The sequence below is a fragment of the Rhipicephalus sanguineus genome, chromosome 1 (genome assembly GCF_013339695.2).
Source record: "Rhipicephalus sanguineus isolate Rsan-2018 chromosome 1, BIME_Rsan_1.4, whole genome shotgun sequence".
Taxonomy (NCBI): Eukaryota; Metazoa; Arthropoda; class Arachnida; order Ixodida; family Ixodidae; genus Rhipicephalus; species Rhipicephalus sanguineus.
This window is the reverse complement of record NC_051176.1, coordinates 154,362,233-154,380,858: the sequence shown is the minus strand read 5'-3', so window position 1 is coordinate 154,380,858 and position 18,626 is coordinate 154,362,233. Positions and strand designations below refer to the sequence as shown.

At 44.3% G+C, this 18,626-nt stretch overlaps 1 protein-coding gene across 2 annotated transcripts in view; it reads right to left on the bottom strand.

Annotated features, from left to right (window-relative positions):
* Nucleotides 1-11,982: 11,982 nt before the first annotated feature.
* Nucleotides 11,983-18,626, bottom strand: part of LOC119400504 (kynurenine aminotransferase) — a 57,312-nt gene continuing 50,668 nt past the window's right edge. The window contains exons 11-13 of one of the 2 annotated variants that reach the window (XM_037667574.2): nucleotides 17,017-17,087; nucleotides 12,745-12,828; nucleotides 11,983-12,107 (exon numbers count right to left, since the gene is read on the bottom strand). In XM_037667574.2, coding sequence (XP_037523502.1) covers nucleotides 12,039-12,107; nucleotides 12,745-12,828; nucleotides 17,017-17,087 — 224 coding nt within the window. In that variant the 3' untranslated portion in view covers nucleotides 11,983-12,038. Of the gene's footprint in view, nucleotides 12,108-12,744; nucleotides 12,832-17,016; nucleotides 17,088-18,626 lie in introns of both variants that reach the window. The other variant, XM_037667567.2, reaches the window with a different exon arrangement.

Here is an 18,626-nt window from a genome sequence, read left to right as displayed (position 1 = left end):
TGCCATATTTTGTACACAGTACTACACACCGCTCAAGTGATCCTTCGCATCAGAAAACATCTCAAGCCGCGGGTTCGATCCCGGCCGCGGTGGTCGCATTTCGGAGGTGGAGCGCTAGAGGCCCGTGTCCGGAGTTCTCTGCTACGGCGTCTTTGGTAGCCTGAGTCATTTTGAGACGTTAAACCCCACAAAGCAACCAACCAAAACATTTCAAGTGGAGCGCGGGCAGGCGGGGGGTGCTAGAAGGTATTTCACCTTGTTATGCTTTGCTCGATCAATGTAGCGACTAATCACCGCAATGGTGCGTCCCTTTCTCTACTTTTCTTGAAACCTAAAGAACAGCTAGTTTCCGGGTGATTCAACAGAATTAGGAGCACATAATGTCAGTAGCATAAACAGCTCTTCAGAATACCAATACTCGATACACGGAGTTGAGAACAGCTAAGCTGTGCATCGTAAATTCTTATTATGAGCATCAGGCGTGGACCCAGAAAATTTTTCGGGAGGGGGGGTGGGGGTGCTTGACCCGCCCCCCTTTCATGCATGTTAGTGCGTGTGTCTGTACGTGTGCTTGCATATATATATATATATATATATATATATATATATATATATATATATATATATATATATATATATATATATATATATATATATATATATATATATATATATACAAACAGAATGAACCTTTTTTTATCTTTTTCAGGGGTGGGGGGGGTGGGGAGTTGACCACTATAAACCCATCGCTGGCTACGCCAATGGCAAGCATTAAGGCCGATTGCCTTATTGAAATTGTGCCGTTAGTAAGCCGTACGTGATATGTCAGAGTAAAGGTTAATGCTGGAGAACGTCTAAAACGCCGATATTATGCACAAAAGCGTTTTAGTAATCGAGAAATTAGCGGGCATGTAATACACGATCTGCGCCACCAGTGGGACATTGCTACTTTAGCCCGATGACGTAGAAGGCCATGTACAATTAATCACTGGTACTTTAGCTATCCACGATAAAAAAAAAAAAAAACATTGCAGTGCATTACAAGCCGGAATATAATGCAACTTGTGCTTTCAGTCTGATTCATGGAATACGCAAGTTCTTTACGTTACTCTTGAGAACGCTGGCGTAGCCGGGGAGGGGTGGTGGGTGGGGGATTCAATTTCCGTCCTCCCCATAATTTTTTTTTTCGATTTCGCATGCGTGTATATACAGGCACACATACAAACGCACGCACGGACATATATAAAGCATGGTTCAAAGAAAGAGAAAACTCGTCTCAAAGAGAGAGAGAGAAAGTTACAGGGTCCCTTATGCATGCACATAAGACGGCTCGAAGGCGAACGCCGTCTTCTTTTACCTAACGTGGTTTTCCACTGCCTTCATGATAGGAAGCACTTCACCTGGTTTTGCATTGCTTCCGCGATCGGCCCACCTTTGACCAAGGTACGATGTCATGTGATAACGTGACGTTACGTCAGCGATGTCATGATGACGTCACAATTTTTATGATATGTGACGACATGATGACGTAAAATGGTGACGTCGTCACGTGATGATGATTTTTTGCATCACTCGTCCCCGACGCCGCTGGACGCCGACGCCGACGGCCAATTTTCGCGTTTGGTGAGGCATCTAAGACTTTCGCCTTAGATGTTTATTGTGGGCAAGCGGACTGTGCGTCCAAGGTGGGTGGCCTCCTTATTCCTGGTAGTCGAGGGCCTTCGCCATCTCTCGGGCCCGTTGAACCGGGCTGCGCTGATTCTACAGGTCTGGGTCCTATAGCATGGCCTCCCACTGCTATTCGGTTAGTGAAGCGGTGCTGGGGTTTCGCATGCACCCCCATACCATATGACACAGAGTGTTTGCAGATGTGCGAGTGCTCAGTCGGTGAGATGCGGGGAAGTAGTATACCGTGAAAACAAGTGTTCGTTTGCGATTTCCTGAGGGTGACTGCCTCTTCCCTAGTTAGGCTGGGGTGAGGTGGCGCATAAATTCTCTGCCCAGCCTGTAGTGCTGCCAGATGTCGCTGTACTTTTTGGGTACATCTTCCTTCCTCCTTAGTGCGTCCTGTGGGAAGGTGAACGTCAGGCGGAAGCGTCGGCTGCCTCATTTCTCATCAGGGGTTCGTGATCCGGAGTCCAAACGATGCACGTTCCTGGTAGGTTCTGCTTTGCTGTAGCCATGAGAACTTCCAAGGCTTGCCTGGAAATTCTTCCTTTTTGAAAATTTCGACAAGCTGCTTGAGAATCAGTTATTATTGCTTCCTCAGCACAGGTTGAGATGGCCAGGGCTATGGCTGCTTCTTCTGCTGTATCGATTTCTGTAGTTAAGATGCTAGTTGAGTCTCACAAGAAGTGAAAAATTAGGTCACGATAGAATTTCATTTGCAACAAACAACATATATACTATACTGACGTCAACTTAATTCTCTAAGCCAATGCAATTTTTCAGGCGTCGCTGGTGCATAACTGCGCGTGCAAGTTTCCTAGTTTGGGAAGTGAACATAAATGCGCGTGATTACTTTTCTGGTCGTGTTTCGTACCTGTCATTTCCTATTTTGCTTGGTTTTCTTACTTTTGTTATAACCGAGAACTGTTACCAGCTTGCGATGTCTACTGTTCTCGTTGACTTCGGCAGATGGGCAGTCGAACTGTTTTTAGAACGGTGGGCGGCATATAGGCATGTGAATGAGACGAAATTACAACACATGCAGAAACAAGATTACCAAATAAAGTGCTGGAAAAAGCGGACGCTCTGTTACGTCACAGAGAAATACCCCGTGACGAAAAAGTGGCGAAATTTGAATGAAAAAAGCTTGTCAGGGAAAACGGTATATGCATGGCAAGCCATCTGATGTTAACAATTAAGCTGACCGCTCAGCCTTTGCCTGTGGCGCCTGGTGCTTATTTTCTTCCTGAAGGGACATTGAAGAGAACAACGATCTTTCTCATATTAGTAAATTACAATTTCCCAATACCGAACACACCATTCTCACCGCGGGAAGACACTTGGTAAGCAAGAGCACGCGCAAAAAAAAAAAAAGAAATATATACATATAGGTGGCGACGCCACCTTGAAATTCCCGCACCAGCTCGCCGTGATGTCGTGGATTTTTGTATAGTCTGCTAGGGTGTAGGTAATTGTTTATCGGTAAGAATTGTTTGCTGCGTGGTCAGGGGGACCCAGTGTCATAACACAGTAAGTTTCAGAAAACTCCATTTAGCCAATGTGGCCAAAGTACGCGAGAAGGCGTCGGAGATTCGTGACGTCTCATTCACGTTCACGAACTTCATGCACTGAAGTTTCGCGCGAAATTTAAAAATCAACTTTGATCTTCATTTCCTCTTCTGATAATCATCTGATGATGGCGAAATTAGTGACACTAGAGTTCTGAAAGAATAATTTATTTGTCTAAATTGATGTAATGTTTATCTATAGCGTCTTTTTAAGAAGGCGCCATGCACTCTTTCGCCTTCACACTGCGTGCAAGGAAAAAAAAAAAAAAGCTGCAACTGCTACCCCCGGTATTTCACGCTACAATGAAGGAAAAGGTGGAAATGGCGTTTTTCTCGCACACAGCGTTAAAGAGTCCCGTGGGCCTTTTTTTACTTAAGAAGGAAACCGGTAAGCACCAGTCCTCATGCGCAAATGGTAAGCGGCACGCTCTTGCACGCGTTATGCGCGTTTGATAACTTGCTATTTTTCCTGACATGCTTCTGCCGCCACGCGCCTTCGTTCAGATTTGGTGTCTTCTTCGTACGGGGCATTTCCGTCTGACGTAACAGAGCGGCCGCCTTTTCTTTGCTCCAAAAAGATCTCGGTTCTCCGTCTGTTCTGCGCTCCGAAAAAGACTCCTGAACTGGGACCTCGAAATTCAGTTATGAAATTCTAACCTTGTGTGCGATTTTTTTTTCTCTAAAACGAAAAGAGATCCGATAAAGTGTCACCACCGAGTCCAAAGGTTTTCATATAAACAGCTGCTATATCTGCATAATAAAAGAGGTAATTACATTTGGTTAATTATGCTATGTAAAGTAACTTCAGCAGCGGCGAAGTATATCTCCACCTCGCCGTATAGTTTGTTTGCGAAGATGACAGGTGTCTAGAGGACGTAGCTTTGCTTATAGAATAGCGTAACTTATATATAGCCCCGCCACGGTGGTCTAGTGGTTATGGCGCTCGACTGCTGACCCGAAGGTCGCGGGATCGAATCCCGGCCGCGGCGGCTGCGTTTTCGATGGAGGCGAAAATGTTTGAGGCCCGTGTACTTAGATTTAGGTGCACGTTAAAGAACCCGAGGTGGTCGAAATTTCCGGAGCCCTCCACCACGGAGTCTCTCATAATCATATCGTGGTTTTGGGACGTTAAACCCCAGATATTATTAATTAACATATATATATATATATATATATATATATATATGTTAGACACATATTAATCAGAACTAACAGACAACAGCGCCAAGCAAAGTATGGGGATTGTTATCTGTAGTATTTTGAATATATTTGTGAAGAAAGTAAAGTGGACGAAAACATAACTTGCAGCCGACAGGGACCGTTCGGTCTTCTCATTAATATTGTGTCTAACAAAGATAAACGAGCCCTTAAGAATCATCTCATTTCACCCACACACACACACACACTATATATATATATATATATATATATATATATATATATATATATATATATATATATATCGTATGTTATCGCCGATTTTATGAGATCCCATGCGCGTCACGAAAAGTGCGGCACACTCTGAGTCAGCGGTCTCAAACACTCGGCACGCGGACCTTTCGTTAGCGGCCTGGCTCGCATATCACTGTCTTCGTCCCGTTTTTTTTTTTTTTTTCGTAATAACTGCGTTGATCAGCTACACAGACGGGACTGGACTCAAACATTTTTTTGTGTGTGAGGTACCCCATGCGCTCACCATGCATTGAAACGTAACCTTGGAAAAAAGAAAAAAACTCTATATTTCAGAATCGGCATCCAGATTTCAGTCATTGTCGAGATCAGTATCGATATGTTGCTCGAATCCTGACGTCATGACCCATATATGATATATGAGAAAGGCCTTCTTTGAAATTACGACGTTAGCTGACATTTTGTTTGCGTGCTACACTAACATCAGTTCGTGTGCTACACTAGTATCACCAACTATGACAAACGACATGTCTTGCTCGTGTTTATTCCACGCAAAGTGTCGTATAAAAGTTATCAATGTGTATTTTCGCTGTTCCGGGCTGATATACTGTGAATCACCAATGGCGCATACCCGCATTCAATGGGCCGTGGTATGCGGTAATGCACCACACGTGACTTTGGGGAAACGTTTCATGACGTACGCGACAGGCATATCAGGTTATTCATGTCGTGACCTGGCAGTCATGTTCGTCATACACTCATAACCCCCTATGCCGACTTTGGTATATACCAATTTAAGGAGGCGACCATAAGAGCACCCAGACTTAGGCGGCTAGAGAGACAGACAGGGAGACCGATAGAAACGGTCAGAGTGCCTGTTTGTTCACAAATAGATACTTTGCATTTAGGCGGGTTTTACTACACTGCAATTAAAAGCTACAAATAACGACAGCCCTTGCAGTTTCCTTGACTTCATTATCTGTTAACTTCATATGGCAGTGAGATCTTGCATAGAAGTTGCCATTGAATGCTTCGCATTACAATAATAAACTTTGGATGTCTTAAGGACTTTAAAGCTCAATATGTTAGAATGTGCAAGTTGCGGTGTCCCAACTTATTCAGAAATCATGTATTTCGTGTAAGAGTGTTCCCTTATCGACCATTGCTTTCCCGCCTACACTTCAAGACAACAACTGACCATACGTAACCTCTGTTTTGATGAGAAAAAAAAAATCACAAACAGTAAATTTACTCAGCGCCGTGGAGTGCCTTCATATAGCTCGTGACGATAATCTTTAGATTTACTATACTTCTACCGTTGAGAATACTGTACTGCAAGTTATTATACATGACGCGGTTTACTGTTGACGCATTACGCATTTACTGTGCAGTACCCAAAGGGCACAGTAAATTTCGGGATGTAAGCATTCGGCATGTGTCTTGTTACAACTCCACCCCCCCCCCCCCCGAAAGTAATGACATGAAAACAAAGACACAAGCCACACTCGCTATGAACGACGATGAAAGAGGAAAATCACCAGCTACAACATTATTTTTAAGTATCTGTGCCAGAAATTTTGTTTTAACACCACCGCTTGGCGCTTGTACCATGATTGGCGAGAGCTGCTTTGGGAACGTGCACATGTGTCTGACTGTGCCCAAGCCATATCAAGCGAAAAGCAAAGCGTCGCGTCTGGATATTATAGCGCTCTTCGCAGCTGCTCGCCTCGCTTTCGCTTACGACTACTCTGCACGTCGTCAAGTTGCCACTTGGGTAGGAAAAATTGTGAACACCGTAAAAGTGTCCATATATATGGCGACGTACCACACTGGACTTCTAAAGCCTACAACATGACAGTGACAAAACATTAGAAGTAAATTCCTGCGAGATGTTCAGAACACTAAAGCAATGCATATCCTCTATGCTTTCTGAGAGATGATTTGTCAGTTTCTCACTACGAGCGTGAAAATGCGCCAATCCTGCATCCCTATTCTTCGCAGAGCGTCTAGCTATTTCAGGGCGTAAGTCGGGAAATGCAATATTGCAGCTATGTGAAAACAGAGGCTCACTGCGCATCACATTCCGTAGGCGAGTCACGAATCCAAGCTAGGTCAAAGTGCACGCCATGGTTACTCCTTTATTACGACGACACTCGAGCCTTTGCGATTTCCAAATCGCACCCTGTTACCACGAGCATTGTTCAAACGCTGCTCGAGGCACCATTTCCGGCATCGATTCGAGCGCGCCCGAGCCACTTGTCCTCTTTTGTAGGCTTGTTTTGACCACCGGTCAGGGGGAATGAGACTGCCAGGTCCAACGTTAGCCATTTCTAGCTCAGTCCTTTTCTTTTGTCTGTTTCTTCTAGACTCGGATGCAATCTCATCGCGACTTTACCTATTCGTGATGTTAATGGATCAGAAAGAAGGAGCGAAAGGTAAAGTAGGAGCGGGTGATAGGCGTAAGTGCTGAGGCGTTGTATGCGCTCACAAAGCAGGTCCGACTTCCGTCCCGAGCCGGGAGCTCACATTGCAGAGAGGGCCGCGATCGTGCCGACCACGCAATACATTGGTGGGCGCAGTGGCCGCAGGCGAAGTTCCCAGGACCTTTGACGCTTGCGCTACTTCACGCCACCGCGCAGGGCGGGTTTCGGTGCGAGGGCGAAGGAAGGAAGTTGTGGCGATGGCCCGCCACTTGTTTTCCGAGCGAACCGTCATTAAGGCGAGGTTCAACTCGCCGACGTGCATTAACAAACCCGCCTCACCTTTTCTCTCGTCTACAGCGAGGAATGATCGACTCTCGCCGGTCAGAGGCGCCCACGTCATCGTGGCTTTGGTTGTACAAAGTGGGCGTCGTATACGGTGCCCGCTTTTACCTTCCGCGTGGCCGGATGACGCGCGTAATAAGAGCGGCGTGTAGGAATGGGTATTTTCTTAATGGACCGCTCATATCGGTTTGGTAGCAGGTGGAACCTGACGCCCAGACACCAGAGAAAAGAGAGGACTCACATGTCCGTCCTCGCCGAAACCATTGAATTTCCGGCCGAGCCTTTTGTTTGCTGCCCTCGGATTTCTGCTATTATGTGTAAGAGTGCAGTAAGAGCAGTTTTGCAGGCATGCTGCGACCTTTGCAATAGTCTCATCTTCTTTCCATATTAACCCGATGTATAAATGCGATAAAGTGCAATCCGCGTTATATTATATACCTATATATATATATATATATATATATATATATATATATATATATATGCTGCATTATTAACTATCACGAGTGTTTTTTTATGGTGTTGTGACCAACAAAAACAGCGTATTTGGTCCAAACATAATAATAATTGTTCGGGTTTACCGTCCCAAAACCACGATATGATTATGAGAGACGGGCTCCGGAAATTTCGACCACCTCGGGTTCTTTAACGTGCACTTATATCTAAGTAGCGGGCCTCAAGCATTTTCGCCTCCACCGAAAACGCGACTGCCGCGGCCGGGATTCGATCCCGTGACCTTCGGTTGAGTAGTCGAGTACCTTGACCACTAGGCCACCGTGGCGGGTGTCCGAACATAATATTAATTGATTATATATGCATAAGAACCCAGGAATGAGCCAACACCTAATATAAAGGCGGCTTGCTTGCTCTGGGGTGATAGTCGTATAGGTATACGCTGCCTCTAAAGGGTCATCTTTAAACCTAATAGCTTAAATGGTTCGTTGACAGAGTTATTGTGCCAGTCTGACGAGAAAAAAATTCACTTAAGGATAACCTTTGAAAAGGAGCGTCATGTAGTACGCGTCTTCTAGCGACGTGGTAAAAAATTATGCTCGCGGTTTGTTCGCAGTGTCTTGAAGTATATAAGTAGGTCACTTGAAGACGTCTAACTACACCAAGCATGTAATATTCTTTTTGCAGTCTGAATACAAGCAAGAATGGTATATTTTCATTTTCATTTTTTATTTTATTTACCCTAAAGGCCCGTTGGGCATTACACATTTGGGGGTGGGTGGGGCTAATTTAGTACAATGAACACCAAAGTTTATGATACACAGAAAAAGAATATAGCGGTGCTAATAACACTAGTGTAATCACTCTTGCATAAGGAAGCGTATGTGTAATTGGTCACGAAGGCGAGAATATGCAAAAAACAAAGAAAAATATTTATTTACAGAAAGCACTCGCAGAAGAAGTATATACAATTGACTCACAAATGTGGGAAAAGCAAGCAAAAAAAAAAAAGTATTTCCAGAAAGCAATACAGCGATCCGGACATTATATACTGAAGCGTGATATGATTTCTGTGATGGACTTGAATAACACCGTAATAAAGTTAGAATGTGTCAGAATCTCTGAGAATGTTGTGGATATCCTAATGGTTTGTGCAAGGCAATAGGAATTGTTTTAGCGTTTCTGAAAATATATCAGCATTTACTTCTTCAGCTATTGCTCTCGGCAGTTGATGCCACTCCTGGATTGCAAAATGAAGAAAATAAAAACGAAGTAGATCAGTACGGGCGAACGGCTGACGAACTTTAAAAGAGTGGTCCAAGCGTGGAAACGTTGCATCTGGCGTCGTTATTAATTAGGTAGTATAAAGCGTAGGGTTGTGATTTTAACTTATGAAAGAATATTAAATGAGACGCCTTCCGTCTACTTTGTAGTGTTGCAAGGTCAAGGCTGCCTCTGATTTTAGATGCACTCGAATAGGAAGAGTAATTTGAGATGATGAACCTAGCAGCGTTATTTTGTAAAGATTCTAGCCTCCTGATGAGGTATGCTTGATGAGGACTCCAAATAACTGAACAATATTCAAGTTTGGATGGGACTACTGAGTTGTAGGCAAGAAGTTTTGTATCTATTTGCTTGACGAAGTGTGCGTCGGAGGAAACCAAGAGTCCGATTGGATTTACCCAATAACCGGTCAATATGTGTGTTCAGGGTCAGGTTAGAAGTTAAATAAACACCTAAGTATTTAAATGACTCCACTGGTTCAATTACCTCATTATTTATTGTATATGTGTGCGACACAAAAATATTAAAAGTAGTAAACCACATTAGTTTTGTTTTACTATTCTTAATATTCATCTGCCAGTCATGACACCACTGACCCAGTATCTGCAAGTCCTTGTCTAATTCTTCGCAATCATTATGGTCAGTAACAGCACGATAAATAACGCAATCGTCAACAAATAGATGAATTTTTGGAAGTTGCACCGATGTGAATATCGTGAATGAAAATGAAGAACAATGTTGGCACCAATACTGAACCCTGAGGTACACTGGACATGACAGGATTAAAGTCGGACACAACGTTTTCAATCAAAACCGCTGGACCCCTATCGCTTAAATATTCTTGAACCCACTCAAAGACTTGGTTGTCTATTTGGAGAATTCTCATTTTATATATCAAACGCATGGGGCCCACCCTGTCGGAGGCCTTTTCAAAGTCAATGAAGACTGCATCAGTTTGTGTTAGTTCATGCAAAGTTACTGTGAATTTCAGTAGTTAGTTCGAAAAGCTGTGTCTCACAAGAGCGTCCCCGTTGAAAGCCATGTTAGTTTAAAAATAGAATGTCGTTGTCAGCCATGTCGTTGTCAGCCATGTCTTTCATAATTTGAGAAGAAAAAATGTGTTCAAACAGCTTGCAAGTGATGTCAATCATATTGGACGATAATTTGCCATTTCATTCTTATCACCCCTTTTAACTATCGGCACTACGTGAGCAAGTTTCCAGTCGTCAGAAATTTGGGTCGTATCTAATGATTGTTGGATTGTTGGAAAATGAGTGCAAGTGTAAGTGCTGAGTAAACCTTAGTAAGTTTCAGCAATTTTGTGCTAATACCATCGGGCCAGATAAAAGCACGCAAGCGCTATCGGTAGCAGTGGAGCGACACCCATACGTCGGAATATTTGCATGCTATATATTTTTTTCCGCCACATAGCTTTTCTGAGGCAGCTATATTACCCACGTATTTTTTTTATTGATATGATATATAAAGAGATTCTGGCGCACAATTATGGCGCCGGCTACTCCTTAGCCCTTGAGTGAAACTTGAACATATATCTTAAAGTAAAACATAATATGAGTAATGTATAACGGTTACAAGAAAAACAAACACTTACAGAGTACCCCTCGCATTCGCCTAAGACGACTGGAAGGCGAGATCCGTCTCCATGTTTTTCTTCTAAGTCGATGTATTGATCCTCTCGCCCCCCCCCCCCCTCCGAAAGCTTTCTGTACCTCACAAGATTTTGCACAGCCTCCGTGATCGGCCCGCCTTTGACCAAGTGACGATGTCATGTGATGGCGTCATCATGTGACGTCGCAGTGACGTTATGACGACGTCATATGGTGACGTCATCACGTGATGATGACTTTTGCATCTTTCGTGTTGGCGCCGACGCCGTAGGACGCTGACGCCACCGACGCCGACGCCGATGGTCAATCTTCACGTTTGATGAGGCATCTAAGGCTTTCGTCTTAAAATGTGCAAGTGCAACTTTTAGCAGCGGAGCTGTTTAGGCTGACCGTTAGTTCGTGCAGTGAGAACAGAAAACTGCCATCATCATGAACCGGCACGGGCTCTCTTCGTCCTCTTCTTCATCTTCTGTTTCGCTCCCAGGACACGTGCGCCGACTTCTCCGGCGTGAGATGCAATAACTCTAATGGGCGAGACAACGAGTATGGGTAGAGAGAAAGAAAGAGAAAGATAAATTCATGGCGAAAAAAATTTCTTGGCGAAGCGGGATTCCAACCAGCGTACCCGCGATCCGAAGGCGAGCGTCGTAACCACTGGGATATACAGCCACGCGAGCAGAGCATAGCGTTGCCTTGTATAGTATAGTATAGTGTAGTATAGTATAGTATAGTATAGTATAGTATAGTATAGTATAGTATAGTATAGTACAGCAAGGGGGTTGGAAAGGGCAGTGAGGGTGAGGATGAGAGATATGATGGTGAGGAGGAGGGGAATGAGGAGGCCAGAGAGTAAATATAGCACACAAAGTGAGTAATAGAAAGAAAGAGAGGGAATCATAATAAGAGATGGACAGAAATAGAGAGAGAACGAAGGAGATAGAAAGAAAGAGGAAGCGAGGAATGGAGAGAGACATAGAAAGGCAAGAAAGAGGAAGAAATAGATAAAGAGAGAAAGAAAAAATATTAAAGCAAACAATCAAGAAGGACATAGAAAAACCAGAGAGATAAGAGAAAAAGAAAGAGAATAATGAAGAGAATCAAAGAAGGCGCCCAGCTCCGCACTTCCTTCAGGCTTGGCACCACTAGTGCGAAGCTGCCGTAATTTTTCGAAGAAAAAATCGTAAACGTAACAAGTCAAACAAGTGCTAATACCTTGTTGTTATTGACAGGACAAATTTTGCATTCGCACTCCATGTTGTGCTCTAACATATACTCAGACTTGTCTTCAATCCTTGCAGTATATCAGCAGCTTTTTGAAGATTTGACTTGTCCTTGCATATATGAAATACAAAAGAGAAAAAGCATCGTTAGACATGCACTACGCGCCTATACAGGGTGTTTGCAAGAATGAGTTGGCCAAGCGTGAAGCGAGAGCCTTTATCACGCAGTGAGCTCGGCCGCTTCATACTCATCCGATGGTGACGCTTCAACAGACATGCCTCTCATGAGTGTCTGCTAAGGACGTGGCTTGCTGGCACGTGGTGAAGTTGTCCGAAATTCATTACACTACAAAAATCAGCAGAATCAGCATTCTGCATGTCTAGGATAGCGTATGATCATCCCGGATGACGGGATTCAAGTCTTGTTTTCGGATTAATAGTAGTAATGCTTCGTTATAAACAGCCTAGTTTTCATGACCACTCGTATAATTACATGCTAAAGCATTTTAAAACGTGTACCGCTGTAATCGAATACATTCCAAGGAGACCGATAAGTTATTCAATATTGTCTAAATTCAAGGTACTCAGAAGGAATTTTTCTGGAAACCATGCCTTTGCATGAGCCAAATAAAACAACATGGACAAATTATGTAATGCCGTTATCATAAATTTATCTGTCTTGCCAGCCGTACCACATCTGTTGAAAACGTAAGGCGAATATCGTAAAGAAGTGCGCATTGATACCAACCTTGGCGAAACAAATCCGTATGAAATTCTTAGCAAGAGGCTTGGCACTTTCACTGTAGAAAACGCTACCAGCACTTGTCCTCAGCTTCTGAAATGTACATCCGTTCGTTACACTCACACCTACTTGAACTATACAACGGTGAAATGTGCAAGGATGAACGAGATCAAAGGCATAAAACGCCTATCATATACTTGTTCCGCATCTCTTCTAAACCTTCGTGCGGAAGTTTGAGAGGACATACAGGCGCGAATAAATAAAGAGATGCGCACTTTTCATGGCACTCTGTAAAAGTGCCACGAGTAAATAAATACTGACAACCTATTGCTACTCTACATATTAGGCGCCGACAGCCTCTACTCATGCTGGGTTTGGAGGACACACTATCGATCGCGCTTTATTTCCTTCCTGGAAAGGAAACATTGCCGAAAGGTCCTCGCGATGCAACGATAATTTATTTTACCGGATTGTTCATTGCAGAGGTTGATATCCAATTGTGTCATTCTGTTCCAAGTTTACGGAAGAAACACCTTTATGCTACATTAAGAACACCCTTATCACAATCAGGACTTCGTATTGCTCCATTAAAAAGAGATTTACACGACAACAGCGCGGAAAGCCGTGTAATAGTTTCGAAAACAAAACTAAACAAATAATACGAATTAGGGAACTAAGATGAATCACAATTCCCTCATCGTTCATAATATGATGCGGGAGATATGAGCCGGCTCACCCATTAAAGAAAACTCCACGCTTGAGCATATAAGACGGCACAAAACGTTACGCAGCACTTTTTAATGAACTCGCTGAATTTACTGAACCGCGGCCTGTGTATGACATCAAATGCATTATGAATAACGGCGTTCTGTAAACTTAACGAAAACCAACAGACAATAACGCCAAGAAAAGTTTAGGGGACGTCATTTGCAGTAATTATGATATAAACAGAAAAACATCAAAGCGGACGAAAAGGCAACTTGCCGCCGCTATTGGTCAGTTGCCAGTTCGTAAGTAGATCACGTGCTACGTGACGCCAGCAGGCAAGAAAAAGAGTGTTTGCACTCGCCGTCATGGCTACGAGCGGCGCTGACAAACACTTCCTGGTTTAAATGCACAGACATACCCGAGGAAGTGGATGGGAGGACGACCGCCGCCGTAAATTGGTAGAGCATCGGACACGTTATTTGAAGGTTGCAGGTTCGGTCCTTGCCGGCGTCACGTTGTCTTTTCGTCCACTTCAATTTCTTCCTATTTATATCATAATTACTACGAATAGCGTCCTCTATACTTTCTTTGGCGTGATTGTCTCTCGGTTTTCATTCAGTTTGTGCAGATCAAAACAAAAACGAACCCTTAAAGTTCCCCTTATGGAGTTGTATGAAAAATAACAAGCACATCTTGCTGAAAAAACTGCATTCTGGAAGGTGTCAAATGGGAAAGTGACGTTTCTCGCGGTCATTATAAGGCATGCCATAATGGCAGACTGCGGATTAATTTTGATGACCTTGAGTACCTTAACGCCTTTGTGACGACCTCTAGTAAGTACACGAGCTTTCCTTTTTTTTTCTTTTTTTTACCCCACAGGAAACAAGACATGCTACTAAAGATCCCAGATAGAAATGATAAAATGTGCAAAATTTTATTATCGTTAAAAGATAGAGGGGGGGGGGATTCATAAAGTTCCGTTTCTTTTTATAAATTGTGCGAACTTCCTTTTGTTTGGTTTTTTTTCTTGTGAATATAACATGAACGTACTTACGTACCTGCTATCGTAGTAGAGGATATCTCTGCTTAATAAGCCTGTTTACGTGCGTCTGAGGAAGGTGCATGTTTTCTGTATGCACACATTCTAATGCTTTGTCACTGTATTTCAATAAAACAAAACAAAAAAGCGCGGAAACTAGCTCACCCAGGTTAAGTTGCTGCTGTAGAACTACGGGGTAATACGTAAAATAGGAGCGCCGTAGGTGCATGCACCGACGAATTTTAGGCAATGCCTATCAAATGTCAAAGGAGCGTCAAAGCAATGCCCAAAATTAGTAGTATAGGTTAGTCGTTTGATCATCCAGCGAGCCGCCACTGTAGGGTGGTTACGTGTCACAAACAGTGGGCGAAGGAACCATTGCGTCAGAGTCAGAGATCTGAAACATGGCAGAGTCCGTCCCCCCAACAACACTGCACACATTAACCATTTCGCTACCGTTGCGAGTATAGCCTTCATGAGATTTTGTAACAAAATGACCGATGACGACTATATAGTCGTCACCGACAAAAAGTGGTCGCACACAGAACGAATGAGAGCTATACTCATCACACTTGCGTTTCTTGACGCTAGATGGCCACACTGGTCCATGTTGGGCCATTTGTGTCTCGGCTTTCATTTTATTGCCATCTTTCATTATACTGCGATGCGGTGAAACCACCTTCGAGTTACCTTTTTTTTTTACGCGATTAGTGAAATAAAGGAACCCCGTTGAATTACAAGAATGGTACCGTTTTATTCACAAAAAAAATAGTCTACAAATTGAGCGAAAAATATTTTCGGTAATTAGGCACGTTTTTCTTCCTTTCTTACGGTAGCGAAAGGGTTAACGCACACGCGCTCCCTCCCTGTCTCTCAAGACATAGAAATTTTGTAATGTATGCGGCAGCAAAAAAATATCGCACAACCACATCAGTGAGAACTCATTCGTTGGAATTTCGACATTTCATGCATTTTCAGAGCTTCAAGGGAACGAAGAAACCAACCATGGAGAACGGGTATGTCCAGCGTGTTACCAGTTTTTTCTTTTATTGCGATAGCAATTATATGGACAGTCTCGGCTGGAAAATGTCCGTCCCCGTCGCCGTCATTCACCGTATATGTATAAATATGTATATATATATATATATATATATATATATATATATATATATATATATATATAGAAAAGCCACAAAGAAAAATAATTCAGAAATTCTTTCCGACGCGCGGAATCGAACGGGCGACCTCTCGCTTTGCAGCCCGCCGCGTTAGACGTTAGGCCACGACAGCACCGTCTTTCAGCCTGCTAACGGCGAGCTATTTATATACACCATGTAATTCAGCATGCTTTCTTAGTGGCCACATAGATGGCGCGACGTGCGCGCGTGTGGCGCGCTTTAAAGATCGTCGCCCCGCTCCGGCGAACACCGTTGCTCTTCGCTCTGCAGGGCGTGGTCGCTTTCGTGCGCTTATCTCGAGCAAAGAAGGGGCGGCCGGTGGGGTGCTTCGCTTCGCTCGCTGCAGCGGCCGCGTTTGCGAAAGGAGCGCGCTGTTCAAGCAGAAATAAGTAACAACTGTGACAATTAGTTCGCGCTCGTCTTGTGTGTACCTGTTCGTTCGTTTCGTGCGTCCTGCTTTATGTTTGAGCAGTGCGCTTCAAGTGTCGAGCTGTGACGCATTAGTTCGCGCTCGTCCTGTGCGCGTTCTTTTCGTGCGTCCTTTGGGCTCGAGCGACGCGCTGTCAATTTTGAGCTGCTTTCCGTTCTTCGCGTTACATTACAATTTATTGCTATTGCATTCATTGCTTCGCCGTTGCGGTGAAACTGTGACTTTTTTTTTCTCTCTTCCATTTCCCGTTGTCCTTCAAGCGCTGGAAAACGCATGAAATGTAAAAAATTACACCATTTCCCGCTAAAGGGGACCATGAGGCGATGCGAAGCCGGAGCACTTGCACGATCGCGTTCCGTTGGCGTTCTTTGGGCATGCTACCGACCTCGCGTCGTGGAACGCGAAGAAGAACGCTACGCGCGTCTTGTTAATTCTCACAGGGCGAGCGGGGAACGCAGTCGGCAGGCATGCGAGAGGGGGGCAGCGTAGGAGAGGAGAGAGAGGGGGAGGGGACGCGCATGCGCTGGTGCTCATCGCGGCGTTGCGCAGGAGAGAATTTCGGCATGTCTAGTCCACGTTTCAGAGGAAGAGTGGAAAGGGGAGGGAGAGGGGGGAGTGGAGAGGGGAAAGGGGAGAGGGGAGGGAGAGTGGGGAAGAGGAGAGGGGGAAATGGGAGAGGGGGATGGGAGATGGTGAGTGGAGAGGGTATGCGCATGCGCAGTAAGGGTGGTCACGCCGCACACCACCACCACCGGATTGAACTCCGCCATAAGATACTTCGCATCTAAAACTGCCTACTGCAATGCAAGCTTTTAGTACAATGACAGACTGGTACCAACAATGCCAAATAAGCACACTGCTTCAGTAAACTTACGACATGTCGGTGGTCTTGAAAAAAAAAATCCAGAACATGACCTACACACCTTTTTTGTCCACAACCACTGCGTGAGCTGGTGATGTTCATCTTCATTGGCTTGTAATTCCAGTTTTGATGCTTATAGAAGAAAATGGCACATCATATCAAGACGCTTGAACGCCGTAATCGACAAAGCTACAGAATAAAAGCTTCAAAGGAGTTTTGTAAGATGGGGTTATGTACTAAGAAATCTTATGTCTGATAGGATGTTCCAGACAAATGCTCTATTCTTGCCACATTACAGCCCCCAAAAATAAATAGTTTTCTGCTATTGTCTCCTGTGATATGATGCTGCATTGAGAATATAAATTTTTTTACAGTGCCCGTATGCTCAGTCGTTCTTATTTGGTCTCAGTAAATTGAGAGCGGCACGTTTACGTATTTAGCTTATATGGAAATGCATTTACAATATTTAATTTGGTTCACTGGCGGCGTTAAATGTCCAGAAATACAAGGGGAGTCACAAAGTCACGAATTAAAAGATGCACATTTTTATAGTGCTTCTAGCAGACAAGAATGCCTCGACATGCGCACGTTTAAATGCTGGATGGTCTCCGATTTGGAAAGCAAACCACCCGGCATATTATGGTATTCTCGAAAACAGCTGACACACAGCAGACTAAAAAAAACTGTACTCCTGAATAGATGCAGCCGTGTGATTTTCCTAGGGCAATGGCGTATGCTCAAATCATATTGTCTTGAATTTCTGTCGTAAGGTAAAAAGACGGAAAATCGCATGCGTAGACAATGTGGCTGCTGCGGTATACGCAAGCGTGCTGGGCGCTGCAGTAACCAAAGTTTCACTCCGCTGATGTTGAGGTCAAATATGAGTTGCGTATTCAACTTAAGATTTACCATTTTCCCTCAGTATGGAGGGACCGCATTCACAGTCTTTTCGGCCTTCCATATCGTTCCTCATTACGTGGAAGCCGTCACTAATGCTGTATGAACTATTACTATTGCCTCACACTTGTTATTGAATACGCCAGTACGCGTACTGATCCGCTAAGTTGACAGAGATGTCATTCCTTTCGAGTAGCTGGTTTAAGCCTTGGTGCTGTTTTAAATGGGCACTGACACAAAATTTCGCGGCCGAGATAGCCTGCTGGAACGATTTCCGTGTACGTGCGTGTACCATCTGCAAAATATCGACAGCGAATAAAGCTTGGAAGGTATTTTATATGAATTTTGAAGTTCGCGCGCGCGATCGAGCATTATAGGCCGCACCTGTTGCATTGACACCCTCAGAGGTGACCCGAGGTGACCCCCCTACTTCCCCTACGTAACCGTTGTAGCCGGTACAACAAGTTATGATGACGTCGTAGCCGCCATTTCTGTTTTGACGCGCTCGCCGCTGCGCTGTTGGTGTCTCAAGAAAATTGTCGCCAAGGGACGACGATGAGGAGGACGACGACAACGAGGACGATGATGGCGACGACATCGCGCAGCACGTGCGGCAAGCGTGCGAATGCGAGGAGACGACGCGAACAGCGCGGAAGTGCGTCACACTTCTGTGTGCTGACGTGATCGAGCGCTGCAGCCGCTAGGTGGTGATGGTTGCACCCGGAGGCTTGTCGTTTTTGAAACCGAAACTGACACTGGTCGGTAATGAGGAGC